This window comes from Muscardinus avellanarius (genome assembly GCF_963383645.1).
Source record: "Muscardinus avellanarius genome assembly, chromosome: 18".
Lineage (NCBI taxonomy): Eukaryota > Metazoa > Chordata > Mammalia > Rodentia > Gliridae > Muscardinus > Muscardinus avellanarius.
In genome coordinates, this window is record NC_137804.1 from 43,620,784 (window position 1) to 43,633,506 (window position 12,723).

A 12,723-nucleotide genomic window follows, 5' to 3' on the forward strand; every position below is an offset into this window, starting at 1 on the left:
GATTAGAAGTGTGTGCCACCACGCCCGGCTTATATTTTTAATTTTGAAACAGGATTTTGCTAAGTTATTTAGGGACTTTCTAAGTTGCTGAGGCTGGCCTCAAACTTGCCATCCTCCTGTCTCAGCCTCCCAAGGGCTGAGTGGTGTGCGCCATCACACCTGGCAATTCTGACATTTCTGGAATTAAAATTCATCTTGCATGAAACAGGAGGATCGCACGGGTTTGAAGCCAGCCTCAGCTATTTAGTGAGGCTCTCAGCAACTTAGTGAGACTCTCTTACCAAATAAAATATTAAAAAGGTCTGGGAGTATAGCCCGGAGGTAGAAAGCCTCTGGGTTCCATCCCCAGTACCAAAAAAAAAAAAAAAAAAAAATCATCTTGCAGTTAGAACTGTCCATATCTTTTCGTTTCTGAGTGGCTCATACAAACAATGGCACTTCTTACAACACTGCACATGTGGTAAGATATAAAAAGTGGGATCCTGAGTGTCAAGCGCTTAACATGCATGGGGCAAAGAGTGAGCCCTCAGGAGAGCTCAGACACTGTCGCGGTTTTTCACATTGGTGTGTGTGTGTGTGTGTGTGTGTGTGTGTACGTGCGTGCACTGTGATTGTACACCATGTTGAGGTGTGGGGTGACAGAGGACGCACACACACCTCTGGGTGCCCTTCCCACCGGGCCCCTCCCTCCCAGTGCCTGTCTAAGATTGGAACAGGTCATTTTCTACACATTCATAGCATCGTCTCAACCGTTCAACTGTGTTGCTATGTCTTCATCCTCTCCCCTCCCATCCCTAAACCCCTCGATTATTCCATTTGGAATCTCTGCACTCTACACAATGTTACCCTCATTTCCAAATCTCTCTCTAACTTCTACATATAAGAGAAAACCTGAGCCGGCCGTGGGGGCGCACGCTTGTCATCCCCGCGCCTGGGAGGCTGAGACAGGAGTTTCGCGCGGGTTCGAAGCCAGCCTCAGCTACTTAGTGAGGCTCTCAGCAACTTAGGGAGACCCTGTTTCCAAATAAAATGTAAAATAGGTCTGGGAGTATAGCCCGGAGGTAGAAAGCCTCTGGGTTCTACCTCCAGTACCAAAAAAAAAAAAAAAAAAAGAGAAAACATATATGTACTCATTTTTTTTGGAGATTTAGTACAATATTCTTTAGTTTCATCCATTTACCTGCCAATGGCAGGATTTTGCCTCCTTTCTGAGTAAAACTCTACTGTGTGTATATACAGTTTTGTAACAATCCATGTGTTGATGGACACCGAAACTGGTTCATAACTTGGTATTGTAAACTGCGCTGCTATGAACATGGGTATCTCCTGTGTTCCTCTGCTTTCACCCATCAACTCATCCAGGCAAAAAGTCACACATTCAGGTGTTAAGTCATTCATCCCCAGGCTCGGATAAATCCCTCTACAGGGCAATGAGTCTCCGGTCTTGCCAGGAGGAGCACAAAGGTGAGCAGCCGTCACCCGACTTGGAGGGCAGGGCTGAGAAGCAGAAACTGAAGAGACATGTATGTGTTTGGCGTGTCTCCTCCATCTCCCTGGAGAGCCATGGGGTTCTTTTCTACACTTTTTTTTTTTTTTTTGGTGGTACTGGGGGCGGAACCCAGAGGCTTTCTACCTCCGGGCTATACTCCCAGACCTATTTTATATTTTATTTGGAAACAGGGTCTCACTAAGTTGCCGAGAGCCTCACTAAGTAGCTGAGGCTGGCTTCGAACCCGCGCGATCCTCCTGTCTCCGCCTCCCAAGCGCGGGGATGGCAAGCGTGCCCACCACGCCCGGGAGCCCTGGGGTTCTAATAACACAGCAAAAGGAGGGAAGCATTCGGGCCAGGATTTAACAGAGGGAGCCCTGAAAGTCCTCGCCCCTACCTCGTCGCCGTATCGCCGGTAGCTCACTTCATACAGGACGACGAGCCCGTTGGGCTCCTTCGGCTCTTGCCACATTAGGTGAACAACATTGTTCTCGAAGATCTCATGGGTCACAGGGCCGACAATGTCATCCGCCTTGGCTGTAAGAGGCAGCAGCTAGAGCTGAGACGTCGCGTGTGCAGTAAGTCCCTCCCCCATCACCAGCTTGACAAGCGTGAGCCCGCTACTCAGAACAGATGTGTAGAACTCGTGTCACAGGGCAGTTTGGAATAAGCAAAGGGTTATTTCCCTCCTATACCACTTCCCTCACCATGTTGAAAATCAGAGCAGAAGGTGTCTATGTATCTGTCACAGCCTGGCCTCCGACCTGGAATCCTCCTGCCACAGCCTCCTACATAGGTGGGATTACAGATGTACACCACCGTGCCTGGCTTAACTTTACTACATTTTTCTTATTACTTGTACTTTCTAGACATATGTACTGGCTGTGTGTGACTCTTGTCATTGAAAAGATAAGAGTGTGGGCTTGGTGGTATGTGCCTGTGGCCCAGCTACTTGAGAGGGAGGCTGAGGCAGGAGGGTTGCTGGAGTTTGGGGCCAGCTTGGGCAACACAAGAACCCATCTCAAAACAAACAACGCCCACCCACAAACCCAACGAATGTCGGCGTGTTCACACCAGTGGCTCCCCAGGAGGCCTGCCCACCTTCAGGCATGGTCCGTGCGCTGACGTAGGCGGCCACGCTGCAGCGCTCCTCGGGCGAGTCCTGGTTGCACGCCTGCAGCTCGATGCGGTAGCCGGTGAAGTGGCGCAGGCCCGAGATGACCAGCGACTCCCGGTTCACCACCTTCTCAAAGGGCTTGTGCTCTTCCTGCACGGTGGGCGCACTGGTGGAGATGTTGGGGAGAGCTGGGATGGTGGGCACAACCTCCGTCACGTTCTCCACAGTACCAAGGGACCTGCGTCTCCGAGACGGCCTGGAACAACAGTGGCACCTGTCTGGTTACGCAGCTGCCATCGTAAAATGAAATGGCACTGGACCCCGCAGGCTTAATTAAAAGGGTGCAGGGAGGTGCAGGGGTAACGTGGATTAAAATGCAGATTTCCAGGAATTACACCCAGGAGCAGCTTTCCAGATGACCTTGGCTATTGACTAGTGAGGGCCAGGCAGTCCTGCACCCTCAGTAATAACCATACGCTGATGCCCCCACAAGCTTGATTCCAGGCTTCCAATTTGCAGAGAAATTGACCGCCAGGGTTGGTGTTAAAAAAATAAGATGCCAGAGCTGAGCGTGCTGGCCCACACCTGTAATCCCAGTGCTTGGGACGCTGAACTAGGAGGATCACAGGTTTGAGGCTAGCCTCAGTAACTTAACAAAATAAAAAAATAAAATAGGGTTGGGGTATAGCTCAGAGATAGAATGCCCCTGAGTTCCATCACTGGTAAATAAAAAATAATAAAATAAAAAAATTATCAAAGGTTGGAGAGCAGGGTGCAGTGACACACACCTGTAATCCTCATACTTGGGAAGCTGAGACAGGAAGATTGCAGATTTGATACCAGGCGTAACAACTTAGCAAGACCCTGTTTCAAAATAAAAAAATCAAAAATAGGGTATAGCTATTGGGGGTATGTCTCTGAGTTAATACTCAGTAGTACAAAAAAGTAAAAGTGAAAAATTCCTCCTGACTCCACTATCCACTGCTTCCCGTGAGATGTTTGTCTCATAAACAATCTGTGTAGCCGTTGTGAGGATGAAGCCAGTCATGTGGCCTACTTGTTATGTTGGAGCATGTGCTAAATGTGTCCATTAAACATAAAACATGTCTTAAGTAAAACAGGATTTCAGGCTGGTGCTGTGTGTGTGTGTGTGTGTGTGTGTGTGTGTGTGTGTGTTAAGGTTTTCCATTTTGTTACAAAAAGAGCAAATGTTCCCTGAAAAACATTTGGAAAACACTTATTGGCTACAAAATAGTCTATTTAGTGAATGAGCCATACAATCGCCTCCCTATCTTGTTATTTATTTAATCGGGGAGGTGGCAACTAAGGATGGGACCCAGGGCCATCCAGCCTCTGAGCTACACCCCCAGCCCTTTTCATTTTTTATTTGGAAACAGGGTCTTGCTGAGTTGCTGAGGCTGACTTTGAGCCTGTGTCTCCTTCTTCAGATTCCCATGACTGGGGTTACAGTTGTATACCACCATGCCTGAATTCCTTTTTTTTTTTTTTTTTTAAATATGAGCATTTCCCAGGGGGCAGGGTAAAACTCAGTGGTGCAGCAGGGTGCATGAGGCCCTGAGTTTGACCCTCGGTATCAACACCCCCAAAAAGTATTACCAAGTTGTTGTTAGCAACTATATTTATATTGCTTTCTACACTGTCTGGTTATCTTAGTAGTTCCTGAAAGTATATTTCTAGAAGAAAATATCACTAGATTAAAAAAGATGAAAACCCTTCAACTTCTATATAGGACTTCGTTGTTATCTAGAAACCATATTGTGGGGTGGGCGGGGTACTGGGGACTGTACCCAGGGGCATTCTACTTCTGAGTACACATCCAGACCTTTTTATTTTCAAACATGGTCTCATTAGGTTGCTGAAAGTCTCACTAAGTTGGGAGGCTGGCCTCGAACCTACAACCCTCCCCTCTCGGCCTTCCAAATACTGGGATTACAGGTGTGCACCACCAAACCATATTCTTAGTACATATGGCTACAGTGTTATTTAGAAACTGGATCTCCTGGAGGGTGACTGTGGCTTCCGGAGTTTCAGGCAAAGAGACTGAAAGGAACTTTTCTTGCATCTCTTTATTTGGCTGCAGGCGAGCTCTTTCCTGAACAGGTGTCCCTCCGCATCCTCTGCCTCGGTCTCCAGCACCTCCCTTGCTGCCGCTCTTGACTGTTTGCTCACATTTCGATCTGGAGTCCCTTAGACACTAAAGTCTCAGGACCTTAACCCTTATCCATCGTACTGGACAGCCGACCCTTTTCCTATTGCCAGTGAACTTCCTTTAAATGATCACATGCATTTGTAAACTTTTATATACCGGTAAAAATCTTTAATGTTTCTTCTGTTGGTAATTTTAGATGGGATTACCATCAGGTATACTAAAGTTTTATGGCAATTATAAAAGGGACCTTTTCCCTATCACGTGTGTGTGCGCACATGCGTGCTTCTAGGCATTGAACTCAGGGCATACTATCTCCAAGTTATGTTCCCAACCCTATTTTATTTATTTATTTATTTATTTATTTATTTATTTATTTATTGGTGGTACTGGGGTTCCTAGAAGCCCTTCTACTTCCGGGCTACACTCCCAGACCCATTTTTGTATTTTTATTTGGAAACAAGTCTCTTAAACCAGTGCGGCTGGCTTCGAACCTGCGCAATCCTCCGTCTCCGCCTCCCAAGTGCAGGGATTACAAGCGTGCACCACCAGGCCCAGCAATTATTTATTATTTTAATTTTATTTTATTGCAGTACTGGGGATGGAACTCAGGGGCATTGTACCTCCAAGCTACACTCCCAGTCCTACTTTTTAAAATTTATTTATTATTATTATTTTTTTGAAACAGGGTCTCACTGAGTTGCAGAGGGCCTCACTAAGTAGCTGAGGTTGTCCATGAACCACGATCCTCCTGACTCAGCCTCCTGAGTGCTGGGATTACAAGCATGTGCCACCACGCCCCGCTTATTTTTTATTTTGAAACAGTCTCATCAAGTTGCTGAAGGCTGGCCGCAAAGCTGTGATCTTGTCACAGCCTCCCAAGCACTGGGATTACAAGTGTGCACCACCACGCCCAGCCTTCCTTTCTTATGTTCTAATTACTGCTACTGTTCCTTCTAGCTTTGGGATTACGTATAGTACACCTGCTTTCCTCAGATGCTTACTCACTTCAAAGGTTTCGTGGTTGGTTTTCTTTCTTTCTTTCTTTCTTTCTTTCTTTCTTTCTTTCTTTCTTCTTTGTATATAGTGCTAGGGATTGAACTCAGGGATATTTTATCTCCAAGCTACAATCCAAGTCCTATTTTATATCTTATTTTGAAACAGGGTCTCACTAAGTTGCGGAGGCTGGTCTTGAACCTGCGATCCTCCTGTCTCAGTCTCCCAAGTACTGAGATTACAGGTGTGCATCAACACAAGATGATTGAAGGTTGAAGTCTAGCCTCAGCAACTTAGCAAGACCATGTTTCAAAATAAAAAGTAAAAAAGGCTGGGTATGTAGCTAAGAGAATCTCCCTGGGTTCAATCCATACAACAACAATAATAAAAATAATAACAAATATAATAACAAAATAATAATTCAGGTACTTTTAAAGCATAATGCTATTGCACACTACAATAGCCAGTTGTGGTGGTGCACACCTGTAATCCTAGTACTTGGGAGGCTGAAACAGGAGGATTGCAGGTTTGAGGTCAGCCACAACAACTTAGGCCCTCTGCTTACCGAGACCCTGTTTCCAAATAAAAAATAAAATAGGGCTCAGAAATAGAATGCCTGTGGGCTCAATTGCAATCTCTCTCTCTCTCTCTCTCTCTCTCTCTCTCTCTCTCTCTCTCTCACACACACACACACACACACACACACACACAATAAATAAATAAATAAATAAATAAATAAATAAATAAATAGTCTACAGTGCAGTGTGTGAACATAGCTTTTACATGCAATGGGAAACCAACTGTGTGACCTGCTTAACTGGTGTATTTCCTCTATTGCAAATCTGAAACGGATCCTGTAATACCTACAAGGTGCACCTGCAAACCAAAACGATTATATCCAAAGAAAAGAGCCCATGATAACGAAGGGCCCCTATAGAGAGCATCCGCGGAGCCCTCCACTCGCTCTGCCGGGACACCTGAGTGCCAGGAGTCTGGCTAGACCGGCCTCAGCAGTGCTGGCCCCGCCCCACCCAGGCTGTGTAACCTGTGGAGGCCTTCTTGGTGCCACCGCTTAGCCGGGGTGGCCACATGGCTGGCATGAAGTGAGCAGCTGGGTTCACAACATCCCATGGTGCCCAGGATGGCTCCGCCCCAGAGTAGGATCTAGTCTCAAGTATCAATAAGAGATGTGATTAAGAAATTCTGTCTGGGTAATCCCAGTACTTGGGAGATTGAAACAAGAGGATCCCAGGTTGGGGACCAGTCTCTGCATGTAGCAAAGCCCTCTCGCAAAATAAAAAATAAAAAGGGCTGGGATGTGGCTCAGTGGTAGGTGCCCCTGGGTTCAAACCCAGCAACAGCTGGGCGTGGTGGCGCACGCTTGTAATCCCAGCATTTGGGAGGCTGAGACCAGAGGATCGCGGTTCGCAGACAACCTCAGCTACTTAGTGAGGCCCTTTGCAACTCAGTGAGACCCGGTTTCAAAATAAAGAATAAAAAATAGGGCAGGGGGTGTAACTCGGAGGTCAAATGCCCCTGGGTTCCATCCCCAGACCCACAAAAAAAAAAACCAGTGCAACACACAAACACACACACACACACACAAACACACACACAAAGGACGGTGTAGCAAAACCCTCTCTCAAAATAAAACTAAAAAAGGATGGGATATGGCTCAGTGGTAGAATGCCCCTGGGTTCAAACCCAGTGCCACACACACGCACAAAAAAAGGATCATGATGGCAAATTTTTCTGTGCATATATTTACCACAATTAAAACAAGAGAACATGGTGGTGCATGCCTGTGACCCCAGATACTCAGGGGCGGAGGCAAGAGGACTGTAGGTTTGAGACCAGCCTCAGCAGTTTGGCACGGCCCTCCGTAACTTAAAGAGACCTGTTCCAAATTTATTTTTAATATTTAAAATGAGTTGGGCATGGTGGTACGTGCTTGTAATCCCAGTATTTGGAAGGTTGAGATAGGAGGGTTTTGGTTTAAGGACAGCCTCAGCAAGTAATGAGACTTTCATCTACCCAGTGAGACACGATTCCAAAATAAAATAGGGCTGGAGGTGTAGTTCGAGGTAGAGTGCCCCTGGGTTCAAACAAACAAACGTTTAAAGTGTTGGGAGTCTAGCTTGAAGGTAGACTGTCACTGAGTTATTTTTTTTGTTTTTTGTTTTTTGGTTTTTTTTGGTGGTGGTGGTACTAGGGGTGGAACCCAGAGGCTTTCTACCTCCGGGCTATACTCCCAGACCTTTTTTTTTTTAATATTTTATTTGGAAACAGGGTCTCACTAAGTTGCTGAGAGCCTCACTAAGTAGCTGAGGCTGGCTTCAAACCTGTGCGATCCTCCTGTCTCAGCCTCCCAAGCGCGGGGATTACAAGCGTGCGCCACCACGCCCAGCTGCCACTGAGTTTTAAATGAAATGCAAATTGGAGGGAAATATTCCTGACTCTCCTAAGTGTAACTCTGTGACAGTCTCTCTCTGTGCTACGCCACCCCAAGTGAAGGCATTCTGCTGTCTCGGTCAGTCCCACAGCCAGGCGGAGCTGCTGGGCGGAGCTGCAGGGAGCAGAGCTCGTGGCTCAGCCCTGCACAGACACACACAGAGCAGGTGTGGAAAGACGTCCAGGGAGCACACACATGGGGAAACCGAGGCAGGGGACATGCCCAGGAGGTGCTCCCTGATTCTGTGCTTCGGGAAGGATATGTGAGTTAAGATTTTCCCCACATTTGTGCCCAGATTGCATTTCCCAGTGAAGACATTTTATTGGTGATTTGTGGAGCATCGATCTCAGCCCAGCAGCCATCACATGCAAGAGGCCGGAGGCGGAGATCTCCTGGCCCCCTCGTGCCCCACCCACCCGGCCCAACCCCTGCACCAGCAGCCGAGGAGGCCACGCAGGTGCCCCTCAGGTGAGTCGTACCTAGGGTCCTCGGAACCACTGCCTGAAGAGGTTTTTCTGTGAAAACAAAATCAACCAGGTTGAGGACAGATGGCGCCAGGAGACCAGCCACTTGACCCTGATAGCCAGGGGCTGGGATCCCGGAGCAGGACCACCACCGCAGTCTGGAAAGGTCAATCTGGGTATGTGTGCGTCTGTTTCTGTCTCTCACACTGTTTTATGCTCAGCGCAGTGATGGACCTTCAAGAGGTGGGCCTCACAGGGTCGCTTCCTGGCTCCACCCACACCTGTCCCTGGCTCCCTGTCCCACCAGGTGACCTCTCTCAAATTCACCTGCCAGGCAGGTGCCAATCCCCATGATAGACGCAGCCAGGGGCCCCGTCAATGGGGACACCTGCTCTTGGATTTTCGGCCTCCAAAACTGTCAGTGAAACAGCCTCTTTTCTTATAAAGTTCCCAGCCTCTTGTTACAGTAACCGAAGACAAAATCTAAGTGCCCTGCCCTTGACTTCGCATGTCTGCCTGGTGGGAATGATTCACCTTCCTATCAGGTGCAAGAGTTTCAGCAAGAAAGAGAGGAAATTCAGAGGAAATATGCCCAGAGACTTGGTCTGCTGGGATCCTTGGATGTCAAGTTTGTTTATTTACTTATTTTTTATTCCTCCATTTTTAATTTATTCGTACCAGAGACTGAACTGAGGGAGTTCTACCTCTCAGCTACATCCTCAGACCTATTTATTTTTTATTTTGACACAGAGTATCATAAAGTTGCTGAGATCGACCTTGAACCTGCTATCTCAGCCTGTACTGGGATTGCAGACATGTACCCCCAAACCCAGAAGGAAGATGTTAAAACGCACGGTCTCTGACCATACCCGACTTGGCCCTTTCCCAATTCTATGCTAGAATAGAATTTTGTTATTAATGGGTAAAACAGTAACTGCTTTGATGTCTGGGCTACACCACAGAACGATCCTTTGGACTCACGGTCGTAGGGCAGAGAGAGGAGAGGAAAGAGGGGAAAGGGAGAGAGGAGAGAGGAGAGAAATGTTAGTATATTGATGGATCTGGAAAAACATCTGCTTGGCTGGGTAACATTAGTGGGCACGGGAACCAACATTACTTTAGACCTTTATTCTGTCCCAACTTTGGAAATGGGAAATAGTGTCAGGCATTTCTGAGTGGTCACGGCTGATGTCTTAGGAGGAAAAGGGCAAGACAGACAGGTAGGAAGGAACCCAGCTCAAACCCACACCCCAGGCCACATCCCGGCCAGGCGCAGCGGGGCACACCTGTCATCCCGGTACTTGGGAGACAGACAGGATTGCAGGTTTGAGGCCAGCCTCAGCAACTTAGAAAGACTCTCAGAGACTTAGAGACTCCGCTTCAAAACAAAAAGTAGGGCTGGGTGTGGTGGCACACACTTGTGATCCCAGCATTCCAGAGGCGGAGACCAGAGGATCACGGTTCGCAGACAGACTCAGCTACTTAGTGAGGCCCTTCACAACTCAGTGAGACCCTGTTTCAAAAAATAAAAAGAGACTAAAAAATAGGACCAGGGGTGTATCTCAGAGGTGGAATGCCCCTGGGTTCCATCCCCAGTACTGCAAAAATAATAATAATAATAAATAATAATAATAATAATAATAATAAATAAAAGAGCTGGGCATCTAGCTTGGAGATAGGATGCTCCTGAGTTTTATTCCCAGTACCAGTACTACTAGTAATAATGATAATAATAGTAGTAAGAATATTATCAATAATAATAAGCAAAGCACCATGTGTGCTGCAAACCCTCTCTGGACACCAGATGCACCTCGTCAAAGTCCTCCTGTCACCCGAGGAAGCTCAACCTGTTACACAGTAAGCAGGTTTTGATAATGCTGTGGAAAGTTCCAGAAGGCTGAAAAGGCACGTGTATTTTAAAGGAGGGAGGGTGGACTGGGTTTGAGACGCAGCGATCCACCAGCCACAGGACTCAGGATCTGCCTGGTCGACCAGCAGCATTTGTTTCAGAACCCAGAAGAGTGGTTCCGACAGGAAGGCAAAAGTAGGTCATATAAACTCTCGCTTTTTCTGTGGTTATTTACTCTTGATGTCGAGGTTCCCATGAAATCACAAGACTCTGACCTCCACCCGGGAGAGGGCTCGGTTCAGACTCTGCCCCCTCATCACCTACATAACAGCCCCAACCCGATGAGCTCCAAGACAGCCCAGGGCCGAGCCAAGTCCTCACCTGGGGACGAAGACCACGTTGTGCAGATAGTCCTCGAAGGTCTTTCTGAAGGAGGACTCCTCCAGCTCCTTCAGAATCTGCGAGTCGGTCTTGGGGCAGGAGCAGCATTCGCCAGCTGAGTCCTCATGTTCACTCTGGTTGTGCTTCTGAGCATCCTCAGACTCAAACGGGGGGGACCACATCCGGGAGGGCAGCTTCAGCCCTAGGGAAACGCACAGCCTCAAGTCTCCCGGGAACACGAGCAGGCAGAGCACTGGGGCCTTCACAGAGGGGCTAGCAGGAGGGACGAGCCTGGGCTCAGGTTCTATTTTACAAAACTAAACCTCTCTCCACAAGGCCACACAGTGTCCACTAAGACGAGCATGTCAGCGTGACTTAGAGACTTGACACCATGAGCCGGGCGTGGCGGCGCACACTTGTAATCCCAGCATTCGGGAGGCTGAGACCAGAGGATCACGGTTCGAGGACAGGCTCGGCTACTTAGTGAGGCCCTCCACAACTTAGTGAGACCCTATTTCAAAATAAAGAACAAGCCGGGCGTGGTGGCGCACGCTTGTAATCCCTGCGCTTGGGAGGCAGAGACAGGAGGATCGCGCAGGTTCGAAGCCAGCCGCGTGCGCTGGCTTAGGAGACCCTGTTTCCAAATTTAAAAAAAAATGTAAAAATAGGTCTGGGAGTGTAGCCTGGAGGTAGAAGGGCTTCCAGGAACCCCAGTACCACCAAAAAATAAAAATAAAAATAAAAATAAAAATAAAAAAATAACGAACAAAAATTAGGACAGAAGGTATAGCTCAGAGGTCAAATGCCCCTGGGTTCCATCCCCAGAATGGCAAAAAAAAAAAATAAATAAATAAATAAATAAATAAATAAATAAATAAAAGAAACTGACACCATAAACCAGGTGCAGTGGTGCATGCCTGGAATCCCAACACTTGGGAGGCTGAGAAATAAGGCTCATAAGTTCTAGGACAGCCTCAGCCACTTAGGCCCTCAGCAAAGTACAAGACCATGTTTCAAAATAAAAATGACTGGGACAGAACAAAAACTGTTGTTGTTTAAAAGGAAAAAAAAAAAAAAAGAAATGCTTTGCTGTCGCCAGTAGACACTGGAATGCAGGGCCCACAGGTTGGAGAAGAGCCAAGGGCTTGCTCCAAGTTACATTAAGCATCTGAGGAGATAAACCACGTTTGCAGTCCTGGGATCAGGCAGGATGATGTCACAGGCGCACATATAGCACATGATCTTAGAGCTGGGACGGCTCCCAGAGATCGTCTGTCCTCCACGCCTTCTCCCAAAAAGGAGGCAGACAGTAAACTGTTTGGCGACTTAGCCAGAACCTCACCACGGGTCAGGGGCTGAGCCAAGAGCAGACCTCGACCCCACCTCTCCAGCAGGCCCTGGGCCTTCTCCTCCAAGGTCATGGCTAAGCATGTGTCACTGGTTTAAAAAAAAACCAAGAAAATCAATTAAAGACCAAAAACCTGCTGGGCACAGTGGTGCATGCCCCCAAGCCCAGTACTGGGGAGGCTGAATTAGGAGATCCCAAGTTCCAGAAAAGCCTCAGCAGCTTAGCAAGAACCTGTTTTGAAGTAAAAAATAAAAATAGAACTTGGGTATAGCTCAGAGGTTCAATAATCCTGGGCACAACCCCCAGTACCCAAAGTACCGATGATGGTAATAAGTACAGAGGATTGGGGTGTAACTGAGGCAGAACGTCCTGGGTTCAATCCCTAGTGCCACACACAGAAAGCCTATGTGTTTTGTGTAAGATAGAATGGAGTGCACACGTGTATGTGTGTGTGTGTGTG

The 12,723-nt window shown here is 47.6% G+C and overlaps 1 protein-coding gene across 2 annotated transcripts in view; it reads right to left on the minus strand.

Moving 5' to 3' along the window:
* The window catches only part of INSR (insulin receptor), a gene marked incomplete at both ends in the record, with an annotated part of 109,960 nt that overhangs the window by 17,344 nt on the left and 79,893 nt on the right, over positions 1-12,723 (minus strand). The window contains 4 exons of one of the 2 annotated variants that reach the window (XM_080715911.1): positions 1,887-2,026; positions 2,591-2,862; positions 8,701-8,736; positions 10,916-11,117. In XM_080715911.1, the coding sequence (XP_080572037.1) occupies positions 1,887-2,026; positions 2,591-2,862; positions 8,701-8,736; positions 10,916-11,117 (650 nt within the window). The remainder of the gene's footprint in view (positions 1-1,886; positions 2,027-2,590; positions 2,863-8,700; positions 8,737-10,915; positions 11,118-12,723) is intronic. The other variant, XM_080715912.1, reaches the window with a different exon arrangement.